The 16,663-nt window shown below is 46.5% G+C and overlaps 7 protein-coding genes across 9 annotated transcripts; 3 read left to right on the top strand and 4 right to left on the bottom strand.

The window, feature by feature from the left end:
- Positions 1 to 21: 21 nt before the first annotated feature.
- Positions 22 to 2,507, top strand: LOC120452622 (protein no-on-transient A). Its single transcript, XM_039636928.2, has one exon. The coding sequence runs from the start codon at positions 107 to 109 to the stop codon at positions 2,114 to 2,116; it is 2,010 nt and encodes a 669-aa protein (XP_039492862.1). The 5' UTR covers positions 22 to 106; the 3' UTR covers positions 2,117 to 2,507.
- Positions 2,508 to 3,479: 972 nt separating this feature from the next.
- On the top strand, positions 3,480 to 5,083 carry LOC120452707 (ADP-ribosylation factor-like protein 6-interacting protein 1). Its single transcript, XM_039637067.2, has 3 exons — positions 3,480 to 3,757; positions 3,862 to 4,227; positions 4,443 to 5,083. The coding sequence occupies exons 1-3, from the start codon at positions 3,734 to 3,736 to the stop codon at positions 4,644 to 4,646; spliced, it is 594 nt and encodes a 197-aa protein (XP_039493001.1). The 5' UTR covers positions 3,480 to 3,733; the 3' UTR covers positions 4,647 to 5,083.
- Positions 4,979 to 6,902, bottom strand: LOC120452706 (G-patch domain and KOW motifs-containing protein). The gene is made up of 3 exons (XM_039637066.1): positions 6,695 to 6,902; positions 5,921 to 6,642; positions 4,979 to 5,859 (listed from the first exon to the last, which is right to left on the bottom strand). The coding sequence occupies exons 1-3, from the start codon at positions 6,829 to 6,831 to the stop codon at positions 5,084 to 5,086; spliced, it is 1,635 nt and encodes a 544-aa protein (XP_039493000.1). The 5' UTR covers positions 6,832 to 6,902; the 3' UTR covers positions 4,979 to 5,083.
- A 566-nt stretch (positions 6,903 to 7,468) lies between these two features.
- On the top strand, positions 7,469 to 9,892 carry LOC120452265 (T-complex protein 1 subunit gamma). 2 transcript variants are annotated; one of them, XM_039636394.2, is made up of 5 exons: positions 7,469 to 7,598; positions 7,737 to 7,830; positions 7,889 to 7,950; positions 8,036 to 8,535; positions 8,613 to 9,892. In XM_039636394.2, the coding sequence occupies exons 2-5, from the start codon at positions 7,797 to 7,799 to the stop codon at positions 9,649 to 9,651; spliced, it is 1,635 nt and encodes a 544-aa protein (XP_039492328.1). In that variant the 5' UTR covers positions 7,469 to 7,598; positions 7,737 to 7,796; the 3' UTR covers positions 9,652 to 9,892. The 2 variants fall into 2 exon arrangements, with proteins under 2 accessions (XP_039492328.1, XP_039492329.1); XM_039636395.2 differs by lacking the exon at positions 7,469 to 7,598 and adding an exon at positions 7,624 to 7,642.
- Positions 9,893 to 9,896: 4 nt separating this feature from the next.
- On the bottom strand, positions 9,897 to 11,074 carry LOC120452267 (N(6)-adenine-specific methyltransferase METTL4). Its single transcript, XM_039636396.1, has one exon. It carries the CDS (start codon positions 11,037 to 11,039, stop codon positions 9,960 to 9,962), a length of 1,080 nt encoding a protein of 359 aa, XP_039492330.1. The 5' UTR covers positions 11,040 to 11,074; the 3' UTR covers positions 9,897 to 9,959.
- A 250-nt stretch (positions 11,075 to 11,324) lies between these two features.
- LOC120451205 lies at positions 11,325 to 12,537 on the bottom strand. Its single transcript, XM_039634661.2, has one exon. The coding sequence runs from the start codon at positions 12,461 to 12,463 to the stop codon at positions 11,555 to 11,557; it is 909 nt and encodes a 302-aa protein (XP_039490595.1). The 5' UTR covers positions 12,464 to 12,537; the 3' UTR covers positions 11,325 to 11,554.
- A 379-nt stretch (positions 12,538 to 12,916) lies between these two features.
- On the bottom strand, positions 12,917 to 16,002 carry LOC120451203 (modular serine protease). 2 transcript variants are annotated; one of them, XM_039634655.1, is made up of 6 exons: positions 15,786 to 16,002; positions 14,849 to 15,152; positions 14,303 to 14,784; positions 13,932 to 14,235; positions 13,651 to 13,872; positions 12,917 to 13,586 (listed from the first exon to the last, which is right to left on the bottom strand). In XM_039634655.1, exons 1-6 carry the CDS (start codon positions 15,850 to 15,852, stop codon positions 13,079 to 13,081), a joined length of 1,887 nt encoding a protein of 628 aa, XP_039490589.1. In that variant the 5' UTR covers positions 15,853 to 16,002; the 3' UTR covers positions 12,917 to 13,078. The 2 variants fall into 2 exon arrangements, with proteins under 2 accessions (XP_039490589.1, XP_039490590.1); XM_039634656.2 differs by lacking the exons at positions 14,849 to 15,152; positions 15,786 to 16,002 and having other exon boundaries at positions 14,311 to 14,510.
- Between the last annotated feature and the right edge of the window lie 661 nt (positions 16,003 to 16,663).

Here is a 16,663-nt window from a genome sequence, read left to right as displayed (position 1 = left end):
CACTTTGCAGTACCTGGTAACATTCTTTTTCATACCTGGCAATACTTTCAATTGGTGATTTTTGACATAGAGCGTTCAATCTGCGAAAAAGTAATTTTTTTTTGCAATGGAAGGCGCTGTTAAACTTAACAATTCGAACGCCTCGCCGTTGCCACAGCGCCAGCAAAGGGGCAATCCGAACAACATGAGTCTGGGCAAGCACACAGCCCCCAAGCAAAATGCCGCCAGCGACGGTAATCCTGCTGAGAAAAAGGCAAGATTTGGAGCAAACAACCAGAACGGTGGCGGAGTAGCTGGTGGTGGTGGTGGTCGCGGTGGATTCGCCGGAAATCGTAATCGAGGCGGTAACCAAAATCAAAACCGGCAGGGTTTCCAAGGTGCCAATAATGCACATCATCAGCAGACGAACGAATCACCGAAGCCGGCTGCGGGCAATGAGCCCGCAAAGAACAATGAAACCGCAACTGCCAACCCAAGTCCGTCCAGTCAGAATGCCAGCCAGGGTCAGGGCAACCAAGCAGGCCAGGGTAACCAAGGAGGACAGGGTTTCCGAGGACGTGGCAATGTCCAGAACCAGCTGAATCAGAATGCTAGTCAGGGAAATCAAGGCGATCAAGAAGAACAGGGCTTCAGAGGACGAGGAGGTGGCCAAAACCAGCCGAATCAGAATGCCAACCAAGGGCAGAGCCTTGGAAATCAGGGCAACCAAGGAGGCAATCAAGGAGGACAGGGCTTCCGAGGAGCTGGAGGTGGAAACCAGCAGCGCGGAAACCAACAGCGTGGAAACCGCGGCATGCGCTCTGGAGGACCAGGAGGCATGAACAACTCGTTGATGGGCGGCGGTGGCCAGCGCGGCGGCGATGACTTCTTCATTGCCCAACGACTGCGCAGCCTTGGTGGACCCACTCATGAGTTGCCACCCATTGAATTACCCACCGAGACCAAGTTCTCCGGACGCAACCGCTTGTATGTTGGCAACCTGACCAGCGACATAACCGATGACGAACTGCGCGAGATGTTCAAACCGTACGGCGAGGTCGGCGAGATCTTCTCGAACCCGGAGAAGAACTTTACATTCCTGAAGGTAGACTACCACCCAAATGCCGAGAAGGCCAAGCGCGCTTTAGATGGCTCTATGCGCAAGGGACGCCAGCTGCGCGTCCGCTTTGCGCCCAACGCCACCATCTTGCGTGTGAGCAATCTCAACCAGTTCGTCTCCAACGAGCTGCTGTACCAGTCCTTCGAGGTCTTTGGACCCATCGAGCGCGCCATGATCAGCGTGGACGATCGTGGTAAGCATACCGGAGAAGGAATTGTTGAGTTTAGCAAAAAGTCCTCGGCCAGCGCCTGTTTGCGCCTGTGCAACGAAAAGTGCTTCTTCCTGACTGCTTCGTTGCGTCCGTGTCTGGTGGAACCGATGGAGGTGAACGACGACAACGACGGCTTGCCGGAGAAGGCTTTAAACAAGAAGATGCCCGAATTCTCCCAGGAGCGAAGTATCGGACCGCGTTTCGCTGATATGAATTCGTTTGAGCACGAATATGGATCTCGCTGGAAGCAATTGCATGATCTCTTCAAGAGCAAACAGGACGCACTTAAGCGTGAGCTGAAAATGGAGGAGGACAAGCTGGAGGCCCAGATGGAGTACGCCCGCTACGAACAGGAGACCGAACTGCTGCGCCAGGAGCTGAGGAAGCGCGAGGTTGACAACGAGCGCAAGAAACTGGAGTGGGAGATGCGTGAGAAACATGCCGAAGAGATGCGAAACCGCGAGGAGGAACACTTGCGTCGTCACCAGAGCCAAATGCTTCGCCAAGAGGAGGACATGCGAGCCCGTCAGCAGGAGAGTGAATTGCTAATGCAGGCCCATAAGCTTAACATGATTCTCGATCAGCAAGAGGGATTCGGCGGAGGTAGCAACTCTGGATTCGACAACTTTGTCGATGCCCCTTTCGAGGTTTTTGCGAACAACAGTAACAATACCGCAATGGTGGGAATCAATTCTGGACCTGGAGGTCCAGATAAACTGGACGGTTTCGAGTTTGGAGCTGGCGGTAACCAACGCGGAAACAGTGGCGGTGGAAACAATGCTCCATGGGGACGCCGACGCTTTTAGACATGGAAACCAATATAGATAGCAAACGTAATCTCATTGATTACGCTATTGGACATTTCGCTCGGATATGAGTGAACAATAGAAAATAAGAAAGGGATCGTGTAAGCACAGATGCATTCTCATTATAATATAATATCAATTGAATTTATATAATTTAAAAAATATAATTATATCGGGTCTCACCAAAAATCCACCACGAAGTAATAACAAGAAAATGACAAAAGAAAAAAAAACCTTAAGAAACATAAAATCCAAACCCAAATGGCATGCTTACAAGATGTGCAGTATTTCGAAGAAAATCACCTGAAATCTAACATTCATCCTTTTATCATTACGTGCATCTATTTATTCATTACGATAATTTTAAATATATGTAGTGACTATCCAGAAACATGATTCTTTCTGTCTATCATCAAATTAAATATATGAATTTACGACAGAAATTAGTGATTATTCCGAGGAGTATTTAATTATGGGGTCTAGTTTATAGATAGGTGGATTATTCTTTGCTTTCTGAGTAACTAATCGAATCGCGGACTTGCGTTTATTTCAATGTATTTTCCATCAGATCTCTTAAATAAAAGAAATTAAGCTTCCACGGGATTTTAAGTTGGTAATATTTGCGTTAAAGCAGAAAATTTCAGCAGCTTCGTGTTTGAGAAATAAACAATAGGTTAAATGGCCAAGGGAAGGCGCGTTTCTGCTGCTGTCTTTAGTGCCAGGACGCTGTCTTATATTAGGTCAAAATGCAATCACTTGTTCAAACAACAGCATTTATTTGCTCAACAGAATGATCTATTGCATGAACCCTCCTCCCATCCACCCTGCAGTTACATAATTGTATTGACCACAAGCAATCAAAGATTGCAGTCGAATTACCCGGGGAATAACCATAAATTCTAATTTCCACGAAATGGAAACAGTTTATCGTTTATCACTCTTGATTTGATTTTTGCCCAGACGTATTATGTCCGTTCATTAACACGCTTTTGCAGCTCAGCATCGGAAACTTAATAAAAATATAAGGCTTTGAGTTCATAATCTAAGTAAACTACGTGGGTGCTGTTGAACTGCTTGATTAACTAACAAAAGCCAAAATGATGCTTTGCTTCCCATTTTTCTATTTTCAAATCAAATAATACGGGTTCAACACTATATTAATCAACTAACTAATCTATTTGCATATATGGGCTTATAGTTCTGCTATTTAATTGATTCTGGACAAGCCTTAATGCCTGATATGTAAAGTGAACATTTATAGGTAGGTTGCTGTCAGGATTTTAAAGAGAAATGTGAGCCCAAATGTCATCGTAATATATGCTAGAATCGGATTTTAGCCAAATCAAAACAAGATTTGTAAAACTTGAAATTTTTAAAACAGAGTTATAAAAAGAAAAAATCGATAAGTTCAGAGGGAAAATACAATCGCCGTTTGAAATAAACAACCCCTAGATCGGTCTTTTCAAAACGTGGAACAACGGTCACACTGCTACTTTGGCGACTTAAAAAACACCCAAGAAAATTGATTTTTCGCTCAAACAGAAAGCAACACCTTTGGGCAGCAACTTCATTTCTCGGAATAGAACTCCGACCGCCTAGTAACAAGGAAAAGCCAGCATGGCAGCATCGCAGGTCGACCAGGTGAGCAAAGGGCGGAATTGGCGAAAGCTTTCCGGCCGGAAGGCGTCGCCATTGTGCAGAAGCCCCGTGAACTAATATCACAATAATTGGGAATTCTCCGGCAGAAACGAGCGCTCAACAAGTTGAAGCACGACTTGGAGCCCTTCCGCACAGCCATCGTGGGAGCGTACGGCGTAATCACCTGGGAGAAGCAGTACTACGCCGGAGTGGTGTTCGGCGCCATCAGCGCCCTGTACCTGGTACTGTGGTACCTGGACCTCTCGCTGATTACGCTGCTTTCGCTCCTCGGACTCATTAGCATTTTACTGAACTACGTATTTCCCACGGTGTCGCGCCTGCTCTTTGGCGGAGTTAACTGGGATGGCGACCAGGAGGCCAAGTTCGAGGACGTGTGCGGCCAGGTGTGCGCCGTCAAGGGCAGTCTGGTGGTCTGGTACGAGTACCTCTTCAAGGAGCGAAAGTCCACAGTGGTGAGTAATAGCGGTAGGGATGTGTACATGTGCATGAAAAAGGAAGAGCAGCTTTAGAGCCTGGTAGATGCTGGAGATCCTCTACTGCAAATCATAAGTGTGATTTACAATGAAACCTCTAACACTAACTAGCTTTCCACAGCAGTCAGAATGCTATATTATTATTATATCTCAAATTTATTATATTTTCTCACATATTTTCGTTTTGATTCCAGTTCGTAATCGTCATAAGCTTGGGTCTTCTGGCTATCGCTTGGATTGGAGCCATTATCAACAACCTACTGCTAATGTACCTAGCCACCCTTCTCATCGTCATGTGGCCCGGGCTACAGAACAAGGACGTTTTCAAGGCCGTCACCCAAACGGCATCGAAGATCATCAACGAGAAGATCCAGTGCGGCAAGAGGAAGCTGCAGTAAAGGAATCCTTATCTCAAAACAGCAGATAAACTCATCACCATTTGACCAAAAATATATAACAAGCCTAAGTCATCTTCTTGCCATAGTGCACACATCGCATCACTAAATCACACATTAAAAGCATTAAATTTGAAACTATGATATGATATCTTAAAAGATAAGAGCAGCGTATGAAGAGTATTTTCATCGGAAAACTAGCAAATCCCGGCGTGGTTCTGGCCCCATCACATCTCCTACTATAAGTTTGTAACATGTAAGACAGAAGGAATCTCGAAACGAGGCGTACGGAGAGAGAAAAAGAACGCGCAACAAAAGACAAGGCATTTTTGTGATTATTTTGTGAGTTAATTGAAATTTATGATAATCCCAAGTAAGATACAAATCAACTTAAGCGTCTAATGAACTATTTAAATAAAGATTTCAACTGAATAGATCAATCACTTCCGGTCTCTTGACCTTGACCGCGTTCGGGATCTGACGTGCTTGCTCCTCTTGGTCTTCTTTTTGTGCTTGCTGGGGTGTCGACGATGGTTTCCATCAAGGCTGTCATCGCTCTCCAAACTGGAGTCGTCCCCCTTCCTCGATTTGTTTTTGGACTTCTTTGAGTGTTTTCTTGACTTGCGGCTGGATGATTTTTTCTTGTGCTTTCTCCGTTCATATGCAGAGTCTGAGTCGCTCTCGGTGGACTCTCCCGTATCGTCCGCCTCGTCTGAACTACTCTTTGCTCTTCTGGAGCTCCGGGGACTTGGCGAACGCCTTCGGTCACGGTCCTCCCGCTTAGATTTGGAAGGACTTCTGCCTCTGGGACTCGGCGAACGACGACGCTCACGATCCTCGCGCTTAGATATGGAGGAGCTACCACTCCGTGAATCTTGCACATACTTCTTTTTTTCTCGGTCCCCCTCCTCTTTGTAAGATTTGGCTTCTTTATATGATTTGCCCTCGTCTTTGTACGGTCTGCGTTGCTCCTCTTTGTACGGTTTTTTATCTTCATCTTTGTAACACCTTTTATCTTCTTCCTTGTATCTCCTGCGATAGTCTTCTTTGCTAGATCTCTGGTCCTCCGACTTCAAACTCTTTTGATCTTGAGCTTCGTCCCGATGTGATCTAATTTCTTCCTTGCGGTCCCTTCTTGCTGACGGATTTTCCTGCTTTACAATAATCTGGCCGTGTTCGTTTTCACATTTTTTGAACTCTTCGTATTTGGCAGTGTCTGAAAGTAAGTGTAAATTGTCACAAATTTGAAAGGTTTGACGTTCCCAAGCTCCACTTACTTATGCATTTGCCATACTGAGAGTACTCCTTGCGGGACACGGGTTGACAAAGGAACTCGTTGAACGCCTCTTTGGCTCCTCCAATAGCCATTTTGACAATAACTCGCCCTGCATGGTCATCGAAACCTTGGATTTGGCCATACTGATCCTTCTGCTTTCCGCCCAGGACGCGCACGTACGCCAGCTTCTTGATCTCCAGTACCTCGTTTTTTTCCGGCTGGACCAGTAGAGCTTTTGGTTTGAGTGCCTTATCCGCTCCCAGTCCCATACCTTTGGGTCGCAGAAAGGGGGCATCGTCAATGGGCCCTGACCCCTTCTTTTTTGGCGGTGGATCAACCCAGCCCATGCCGCGCAGCATGGCTAAGCCAAATTGTTGGATAGGTATGTTGTCATAGTCATCCAGGGTTGCCTCCTTGGCACCATCGAGAGGCAGTTCGTCTGCTTTTAGGGCTGGCAGGACAAGTTTCTGGCCGTCTAGACCTTCGGCACCGTTGTTTTGGCTGGCAGATATTAATTCTCGAGCTGCTCTCTGTTCCAGGCTTTCCGTGGGTCCCCCTGCGGTAACCTCTGCTATAGACTGGGCCGCTGGAGTCACCTCCTCTGGATCGGGTTCCTCCTCGCCCAGCAGAACTGCCCGCCTCCTCATAAGGCTCGCCAAGGCGGATGAAGTCTTCTGCATGCCGATCATTTTGATTGTAAGAGGAGCAGCTTCCACTTTTTCGCTAAAAGTTACTGTTCAATATAATAGTTTTATGATATGATATTTGAACTTACGCGACTGGCATAATTTCGTTTCCTTCCAAACATTTTATTAACTCCACCTTGCTTTCCTCTTTTGGCTGCTTGCTGGGCAGAATATTTGGCTTCTTGGATAACTTACTAAAGCCGAAAGATATCTTCTTGGCCTCCATGGCTTCGTATTCTTATCTAGCTAATAAACTTAGTAATTATTAAAAACAAATTGACGCCAAAATTAATCGTAAACAAAGAGGCAACAGCTGATTCGCGGATTGTTATCGATATCGATCACTTATTTTATTTATGAAGCGCTTACACTGCACTATAAACATAATTACAAAATAATATTTATTTTCTATTCATAACAATAAAACTACCTTTAGGTGCAATTAATTATATTTTTTTTTGTCGTCAAACATTAAAAATTGAAATGAGTTTTTCAAAATTGTCATGTTATTGGGACTCATCTCCATGACCAAACATTACAAATAAGGCTAATTTAAAGCCGTTAAGCTCTGATGTTATGTACAGAAAAATATTATTCAATTCCTTGACCTTCTACTTTTTCTTCCCCCATTTTCTTTTCAACTTAGTGAAACGCTTATTATCACCTATTGTAAAGCTTCTTTTAGTTAATTTTATAGGGCGCGGCGGACTACGAATTCCCCTAATGACCCATATAATAAATAGCTAAAAACGAAGTTTGTTTTTGTCCATTGAAACTCGAGACATTTAAAAGTTTTGACTTTACCTAACCCTGAAGATTTAAATGTTGAAACCATTATGACGAATGCTCCCAATTGCAATGCTGCGACATCGATAACAAAAGCTGCATAGTGTGAGCAAACTGTTTTTCGATATCGATTCTTAAGAGAGCTGCAGCTTCGAATTGTAAAGAATTTGAATTAAATTTTAAAACGATCTGAAAAGTTATTTAGCAGTAAGTGAGAGAAGAAAACGGATTAGTAGAAAGTCTTGGCAGAAGTAACTATCAAGCCGGTTGCCTCAATTTTCTATCGAACCTTCTCGAATAATGTGTCATCGGCGGGTCTAACCTCACTCATTCTCTTTCAAACAGCGGCAGCGCCAGCACGAGTTCAATTGTTTTCACGCAGAAATAAATTAAACAGCCAGAAAGATGTTCGGTGGACAGCAGCCAATACTCGTGTTGAGTGAGTATATAATTTGCACCTCGTAGACCCCAATTGCAATCGAATTATCCGCCGGCAGGTCAAAACACAAAGAGAGAATCGGGCCGCAAAGTGCAGTTGGAGAACATTCAAGCCGGAAAGGTATGCGTGACTCACATGTCTGGGTCTTGGGTTTTCGTGTTCTCGCGTTTTCCGACCATCTGCTGATTGAAACGCCTTTTTTCAGGCCATCGCCGATGTGATTCGCACATGCCTGGGGCCCCAGGCCATGCTGAAGATGCTGATGGACCCCATGGGCGGAATCGTGATGACCAACGATGGCAACGCCATCCTGCGCGAGATCACCGTGCAGCACCCGGCGGCCAAGAGCATGATTGAAATTGCCCGCACACAGGACGAGGAGGTTGGCGATGGAACCACATCGGTCATCGTCCTGGCCGGCGAGATGCTGGCCGCCGCCGAGCCCTTCCTCCAGCAACAGATCCATCCCACTGTTATCATCCGCGCCTACCGCGAGGCCCTCGAGGACATTGTCGGCCACCTGCAGTCCCAACTGAGCATCCAGTTGGATGTCAAGGATAAGGCCAAGATGGCCGATGTGGTCAAGGCCTGTGTGGGCACCAAGTTCATTGGCAAGTGGTCCGACCTTGCCGTCAAGATTGCCCTGGACGCCGTCGAGACGGTGACGCTAAACGAGAACGGCCGTTTGGAGGTAGACATTAAACGGTAAGAACGAAACCTTATTAACATTTGTTGTGCAAATTTTTATAACACATGTTTTATTAACTTTAATACTTTCACAGCTATGCCAAGGTGGAGAAGATTCCCGGTGGCGCCATCGAGGAGTCCTGCGTTCTTAAGGGTGTGATGATCAACAAGGATGTGACGCATCCCAAGATGCGACGCCTCATCGAGAATCCCCGCATCGTGCTGCTCGACTGCTCGCTGGAGTACAAGAAGGGCGAGAGCCAAACCAATGTGGAGATCATCGGGGAGCAAGACTTCACCCGCATGCTGCAGATCGAGGAGGAGTTTGTGCAGCGCATCTGCGCCGACATCATTGCCGTGAAACCGGATCTGGTATTCACTGAGAAGGGTGTCTCCGATCTCGCCCAACACTACTTGCTGAAGGCTGGCATCACGGCCATCCGTCGGCTGCGTAAGACTGACAATCTGCGCATCGCTCGCGCCTGCGGTGCCACCATCGTGAACCGCACTGAGGAGCTGACCGAGAAGGATGTGGGCACGGGAGCTGGATTGTTCGAGGTCAAGAAGATCGGTGATGAATACTTTACTTTCGTGACGGAGTGCAAGGAGCCCAAGGCCTGCACCATCCTGCTGCGCGGTGCCAGCAAGGACATCCTGAACGAGACGGAGCGCAACCTGCAGGACGCCCTGCACGTTGCCCGCAACTTGGTGCTGGAGCCACGTCTGGTGGCTGGCGGCGGAGCCGTAGAAATGGCTGCCTCCCAGCTGCTCACGCGCAAGCAGGTTAAGGGACCGTACACGGCGGTGGCCCATGCCCTGGAGATCATACCGCGTACGCTGGCTCAGAATTGCGGCGCCAACACGATCCGTGCCTTGACCGCCCTCCGCGCCAAGCACGCCTCCCACACCGGCGATGGCGTCTGCGCCTGGGGCATCGACGGCGAGTCCGGCGAAATCGTGGACATGAACGTGAAGAACATCTGGGAGCCGCTGGCCGTCAAGCTTCAGACCTACAAGACCGCCGTGGAGACGGCCATCCTGCTGCTGCGCATCGACGATATTGTCTCTGGATCAAAGAAACGCGGCGGCAACGAGCCCACCAACCCGGCGGCCATGGCCCAGGGTATGGAGTAGTAGCCTGCGATCAACCATGTGTATTAATAATGCTTACTATCCTTTAATACTTAATTTAACACTCAAAAGAAAAAAAAAACAAAACCCCACACACACCTCCCCAAATGTTTAACATTTAGCTTCAGCCAGGCAATGTTGGCTTCTCTGGAAGGAGGAATCGCATCTGCTGGCCGCCTACACACAAATTCAGCTGCATTTGCTCTCATTAACAGTACACAAATAAAATTGTTAAAACTCATAACTGCTTTGGATTGTTTTACGTTCATTTACTACGCCTATATGTAATTAAATACACTAATTAGGAGCAGCTAATTTACCTCTTCGTAGTGGCAATGTTCCCCTTGATGCACTTCGTATAGCCTTTCGTCCATCAGTTTGAGCACTTCTAAGCCAATTGAAGTGAAGTGGGGATGCAGATAGCGGGCAAACAGCTCCAAGCAGTTGGGTTCCCGCTGGTCCTTGTCCAATTGGAGGTACTTCCTCAGCCAAGACAGCAGTGGTGGCTTGTGGGAATGCACAATGCTGGGTACGCTGAAGAGCAGCTCCGTCAACTGGATATCTTTTCCGTAAGTCTCAGAAGCATCAGAGCGACAGGCCACGTAGAGCATCTCGTAGGGCTGTTTCTGGGTGAGATCCGACTGCGGAGGAGCTATCAGTTCATGGTCTGTGCTGAGTTTGTACCATCGGAGCTTGTGAAGCAATCGCAGTTTCCAGCTGGGCAATAGCTGTTGCTCCAGAGCCAACTGATGCAGCGTCGAGTTGGTGCACCAGATGGCCACCAGTGATCGTGGGTGCGTGAGTTCTGAGAGCGGTATGTGGGACAGTTGCTCATTGCTTATCATCGAGTATCCCAGCTCCGGCTTGGCTCGCTTCAGCCTGCGGATGTACTTATTCCGCCACGGGGGATCTAGCACGATGAGATCGTAGGCGGGCAAGAGTTGGTGCAGCAGTGCAGGCAGATTGTCCACATTGTGGTTGAAGAATCGGGATTGATTGGGAATCAAGAACACGCCACTCGATCCATCATGCCCCTGGAACCGCTGCATCCGTCCGCTTTCGTTGGCTCCATGTAATTGGGGCAGGTTGTAGCCCTCCTCCCAGTGCCTCTCTATCGGTGGATTATAGCCCAGTTCAATGGGCTTGCTCAGAAGCTCTAGATATCCATTCACTGAGTGTAAATCCTCCACGGATGACGGTTCTTCTACGCCGGCTTTCCTTTTGCGCTTCCTGGTCTTGGCTACCTCATTGCCTTGGTCCGGCTTTTTGGCATGGAACTGGAACAGTTCGGACTTTAGGTAAAACTCGCCATATGCTTCGTTTATCAGTTTCCTGTGGTTCAAGAACACAGCCGACTTCGAATCTTCAGTTTTCTTTTGCAATTTCAACATTCCCAAAATTGAACTGTCGTTATCTAAAAGTCATCCCTGCGTCTATCGATGATTTTCGTAGGGCGCAAAAATGTTCCACATTGAATACCGAATTAACTAAAATATTATATTTCCCCACTCTTGAATCGAACGTCGTTAAGAAATCGGCTGGTTCAATTTCAAGAGTAATAATTGTTTTTAAGTTTGATGAGTTTCACGACGCTTCGATTCTAATTTAATGCAATTGCGATACTTACAACGGCGAGACCGATAAAAGCTGACCACATTTTAATAATCAATTAATAATTGAATGTTGCTATTGCTGTCCACCAATATAATTATATATATATGTAATGTTCAGTATATACTTCAAGATACAATATCTTCAGAACATTTTACAGCACTATATACTATCTACATCCACAGTTCAAGTTTAAACATTATGGAGTTTTAAAGTTATACTAAAGACAGATTAAACTCCAAATTAACTCTTATAGATTAACTCTTAAACTCCACAACTAATAGCGAGTTTTATTTCAGCTTAAGCTAAAATAGTCCTTTATGTGTGTTAATAATTCCGCATGGAGTTTTACACGTCCTCGACGGTTGTAGTAACTGAGCTCCTCGCTGGAATTCTCGGCTACAAATTTCAGCATTGTCCACATGTTGATCTCGTACTTGCATCGCAGGGGATTATGCTTCTGGGTTCCCGGGAGGAAGAAGAAGCTGGGCGTGGACTCTACGACAAACTTTTTGGGGACACTCGTTCCATGTATATCCATCTTGTACAGGAGCACTGACTCCTGCTTCAGGTTACGGCCCAGCCAATCCAGATCCGACATAAGTCTTCTATTCACTTCCTCCCCGTTTTGTAGGGAGTTGTAGAAGCAAACGGCTACATCATTATCGCCGGCGTATACCAGTTCGTTCCAGCGGTCTAGGTTTACACTCTCCACCTTGGGATCCCTGGCAGTGGGCTCCTTTGCTGTCCCCTTTATCACCTGATCGCAAAAATGCCTGAGGCTCTCCAGGTCGGGCAGATGTGGCCCAGTGAAATCCCCAAAGAAGAAAACCTCTCCAGTGGAACTTGCGGCGTATATCAGGGGATATGAATCTACGGTACAACCTTTATCAATCCGAAGGAAGCTGAAGTCATCCTCGTTGAAGATGAAGGATTTCCACAGATCGTCCACGTAGAAGTCCATCTCTTCGCCTAGACACCCAGGGGCAGCTAGTTGGTATGCCATATCTATCCACTTCTCCAGCGCTCCGATATCATCCGCAAACACATGGAGGACTACGAGGGTGGGTCGCTTGTGGATCTCCCACGACGACCGCAATTTCCTAAAATCTGGAAGTCGCTGCAGTCGGTCCTTGTATTTTTCCGGGAAAAAGGTTTCGAAATTCGGGGGCGGCGGGTTGTAGCCGCAATAATGTTGGGACATGTTGACTCCAATCAGTTGCTCTTCCAATTGAAATAACCGGATTGATGACTCACAATCATCAGCTGCTTAGTCATAATATTTGATTAGATACTACTACAGTGGTGGGTTTGAAGTGCTGATTTATCGATAGTAAATAAATTAGATTATTTTTTAGCCGCTCTAAATTTAAAATCTTAGTTCTTTCAAAGAGTGGACAAACTCTGTACTAAACCGGAAATGCTCGATAATTTGTTATTCTGTACACACAGTATATTTGAAAACTATCGTAGAAACAATAAACATTAATTAGAGGTTTGTAGGGTAAAAAGCTGAGCTTCGCTTCCTAAGCGAATTGGGAATATACTCAGCTGGGAATTCTATACAAAAGTATACATTGAGAACAACTTACTTGGAGTCACCTTATACACAGTTGGCCAGAAATGCCAATGTCCTGATTGAAAGTAGGGTGGTATGTCCAAGACAATGGTAAGTCTGTCATTCTCCAGACGAGTTTAATATTTTAGTTTCACTTATCTCAGACTAGGTAAGTGCAGGCCGGGAACAAAAGAGCATGGCCACTGAATTTCTCGAACTAAATCTATTCTAATCACAAGGGGACAATATAAAGGCCCGGAATCAGGACCTGGTTTCCACGCTCCTGTTCATCGCGTTCAGGATCATATCCTCGAAGTGCTGGATGTTGGTCATCACCGTCAGGCTGTGAGCGCACTGATCTGCGTTGGGTGCGTTGCTGATCACCCCGAAGAGGAAGTGGCGGGCGGTTTTCCAGGCGGAGAAGGCGTTGGTCTGCAGCTCGGAGGTGAATCCACCGCCACTGTCACCCTGGCAGGCCAGCGACTTGCCCTGCGTGAAGATGCAGAACTTGTCTGCCTGGATGTCTCGCAGATTTTTACGGCACTCGGAATTCGACTTGGACACGGCCGGCACAAACTGGAGTTCGTGCTTGTTCTCGATGCTCCAGGCTGCGAACTTGCCCTGCACCTCGTGCGTGACGCTTTCCTTCTCCGCAAAGCTGGCGAAGGTAACACAAATGGGCCGGATCACGTTGCTCAGCTCGAAGGGCTCGTCGAGGGTCATGAGGGCCAGGTCCTGGTAATAGTTTTCCGTCCTCCCTTTGTAGCCGCTGCGAGGAATAAGCCAGTGGATCAAAAATTTATAGCGCTTTTCTATAGTGTCTTTCTACTTACGGCGCTATTTCGATGAGCCGTACATCCCGTCGCTTGTCATCCGGAGTAGTTTCGCCGTAATTGCGATAGAACTTGGCCGCAATCACCCGGAAGGTGTCGTAGCTGTAGGGCAGTCGGGTACCCTCGTCGTATACGCAATGTGCGGCGGTTATGACGAGGTCCGGGGTGAGCAGGGATCCTCCGCACTGGAAGTGGTAGTCCTTCTCGTTGTGCCACACATATCTGCACGGGGATTATCAATGAGGTCATTACCAATGAGGACGGATAGTTAACAGTCTTACAGTCCCACATGCCAGGGCACAACCCTGTTGTTGATCGTATAGCCGCCGGACGAGAAGGTTGTTATGGGCGTGGCTATCTGGCCGCAGTCCTGCTCGCATCGCTGTCGTCCGCGGTTCCAGTATCCTCCCTTCATGCACCTCATTTCCGGCAGTGGGCTCAGGGTCTTGAATCCGGTGGAGCAGACGAATTTCACTTCGGTGCCGGGCGGATGGAATGGCTTGCGGCAGTCCACTTGCTGTCCATTGTGGGTGCACAAGGCCTTGGTGGAGTAGCCATCGAATTCCCCGGCGGTGCTACAGTATTCTGCGGAGAAGCAAGGAGTGCATATGAGAAATTACTACCCGGGTACGGACCAAACAGAGTCACTCACTCACGCACTTCGGGATTGTAGAAGTACTCCACTTTTTCTTGGCGCAGTAGCTGCTCTCCTCGCCCTCCAGCACATGGCCCTGCTTGCAGGAGAATCGGACTGTTCCCCGGGTAATGGGTCCAGTGAGGACGCGGTTGCCGTCGCCCGTCAGGATGGGCCTCTCGTCGCCAACTGGCAGGGGGCATCCGAGCAGCTCCAGCGGAGTCTCAGTCACCACGGGCGTGGTCACCTTCTTGGTGGTGTTACATAGCAATGGTGCCTCATCGGATCCGTCGTAGCAGTCGTTCTCCCCGTTGCACGACAAAGACCCCGAGATGCAGCCACCTGTTCCGCACTTGAAGGAGTATGCCGGACACTCCATGTGGCCGCACAGCTCCACCGACTCGTCAAAGCCCGTTCCATCCGCACAGTCGTCCTTGCCGTCGCACAGGAAGTTACTCTTGTCCAGGCAAATTCCGGATGGGCACTTGAACTCGTTCTCCCTGAATGTGATAATAATAAGTTAGAGCAACAGAAACAATCTACATTCTGCATTTAAGTACTCACTGGCAATTGCCTTGAAGCCGTCGATCGTGCTGCCGTATGTCGTCCTCGTTACCGCATCTCAGCCTGGTCTCATCGGAGCCATCTGCGCACTCACTGACTCCATTGCACCCAGCTGTCCCGATCACACACGCCCCATAGGTGCACTGGAAGTAGGGCTTGGTGCAGTGCTGCCGCTGGGAGACGCAAGTCAACGCCGTCTCATCGGATCCATCCGGGCAGTTGCGCTCGCCATTGCAGACATCGTACTGCGAAATGCAGCTGCCGTTGTCGCACTCGAACTGGGAGCTCTCACATGCCGCAGATACTTCGGAAAGGATCCTTATTAGTGTATTATAAGGGTGATGGTGTGTTCGTATACTTGGTAATTCTAGCCGCGAAGCTTCTTTTATTTAGAGCACTTTTACTTCCGCTTTCCGGTTTACATACTCACGATTGTGTTGAAAAATTATATTCTTATTTTATTTATAGCCAAAGCTTTGAGTAAGCTTCCTACTTTTATTGTGCAAATAGGCTTCTGTAGAAAATGCTAATCCCTATTAAACTCTATTAATTTATTTCCATTTTTACCATTTGATTATTGCGATTGTGTAATGTTGTAGAGTTATTTTCCCTAGTATTTAAATATTCACTAGTAACTGCCGAGTGCATTAAGTTGGCTGTAGAGACAGCCGGTAAGTAAGCTATTTTTTATTTATTTCCGCAAACATTCTCACTCACTTCACACTTTGTGAGTTCCCTGGTGGGTACTGAATAAACTGAAAATCACCAGAGATAAACAGAGATGACTGGTGGCCATACAAAGCGCGATTTCAAGATGAACCGGCTGAAATCTTGTTGTGAGAATCTCTCTTTGAGAACAGCGCACTTATGCACACACAAATGTACAGAAAATGTTTATTTTCGCGTCATTTGTATTATCATTTTGAACTTTACTCACTTGTTTTGAATCTCAATAAGACCGCGCAGAGGAACAATGGATTTGACAAAATCGATTTTAGCTGCATAATATTTATTTCCGATGCTCTATTTTGCGCTATTACGCACTCGATCCAGCTGCACAAGGCAATCACATAAGTACGGGTATGCCTAAGTCAAGTGCGTGCTGATAAAAGTCGTATGGAAAGCACTTGCCGCCGAGCTGAGAACGAATCCGACCGAGCTTACAAAGGGAACTGAGCTCAAATGTGCTCAAGCTGAATGTTATACCAATCTGGAAACTCGTTTGAAGAGCAGCTCCCCAGAATCGATTTGAGTGCTAAGAGCCGATCGTTATGCTTCAATTCGTAACAGCACTCACTTAATAAAGGTAGCATTCAATGAAAAAATTACTCATATCAAATATATCTCTTTGAATTTAAAGTTTTAAGCACAAAGTAAAGACGCTGAGATTCACACTTTTATTAAATTCAAGCTGGTGAATTTTCGCGCCAATGATTTGAGTCCGTGCTAGAAGTGAGTGTTTCGCAAAAATCTTTTAAAAGATTTTAGTTAACGAGAAAACGACAATATCCGTTCTTTTAATCATAAATGTACCGAAACTATTTTAAACATGATGAGACAAATTTTAAATATTTTATAAAATGCAAAAACCCTTTTAAATTAAGTGCGACCTTTTCTTTTTTTATAGGTATTTAATAGTTCTGCCAAATTTGAATTCTCATCAATTCATTAGCCAATTTACATATCACGAAAAATAAAGAAGCTTAATTCTGCTTCCGTATATTACAAACCGTTTTATAAAAATGCCTCTTTTTTATTTCGCAATTTAATGTTTGTAAGACTGTGCAAATTTTAAAAGTACTCAAATTATTCGAA

This window comes from Drosophila santomea, chromosome 3R (assembly GCF_016746245.2).
Source record: "Drosophila santomea strain STO CAGO 1482 chromosome 3R, Prin_Dsan_1.1, whole genome shotgun sequence".
NCBI lineage: Eukaryota > Metazoa > Arthropoda > Insecta > Diptera > Drosophilidae > Drosophila > Drosophila santomea.
Note: the sequence above shows the minus strand (reverse complement) of the source record. Positions and strands in the feature narration are given on the sequence as shown.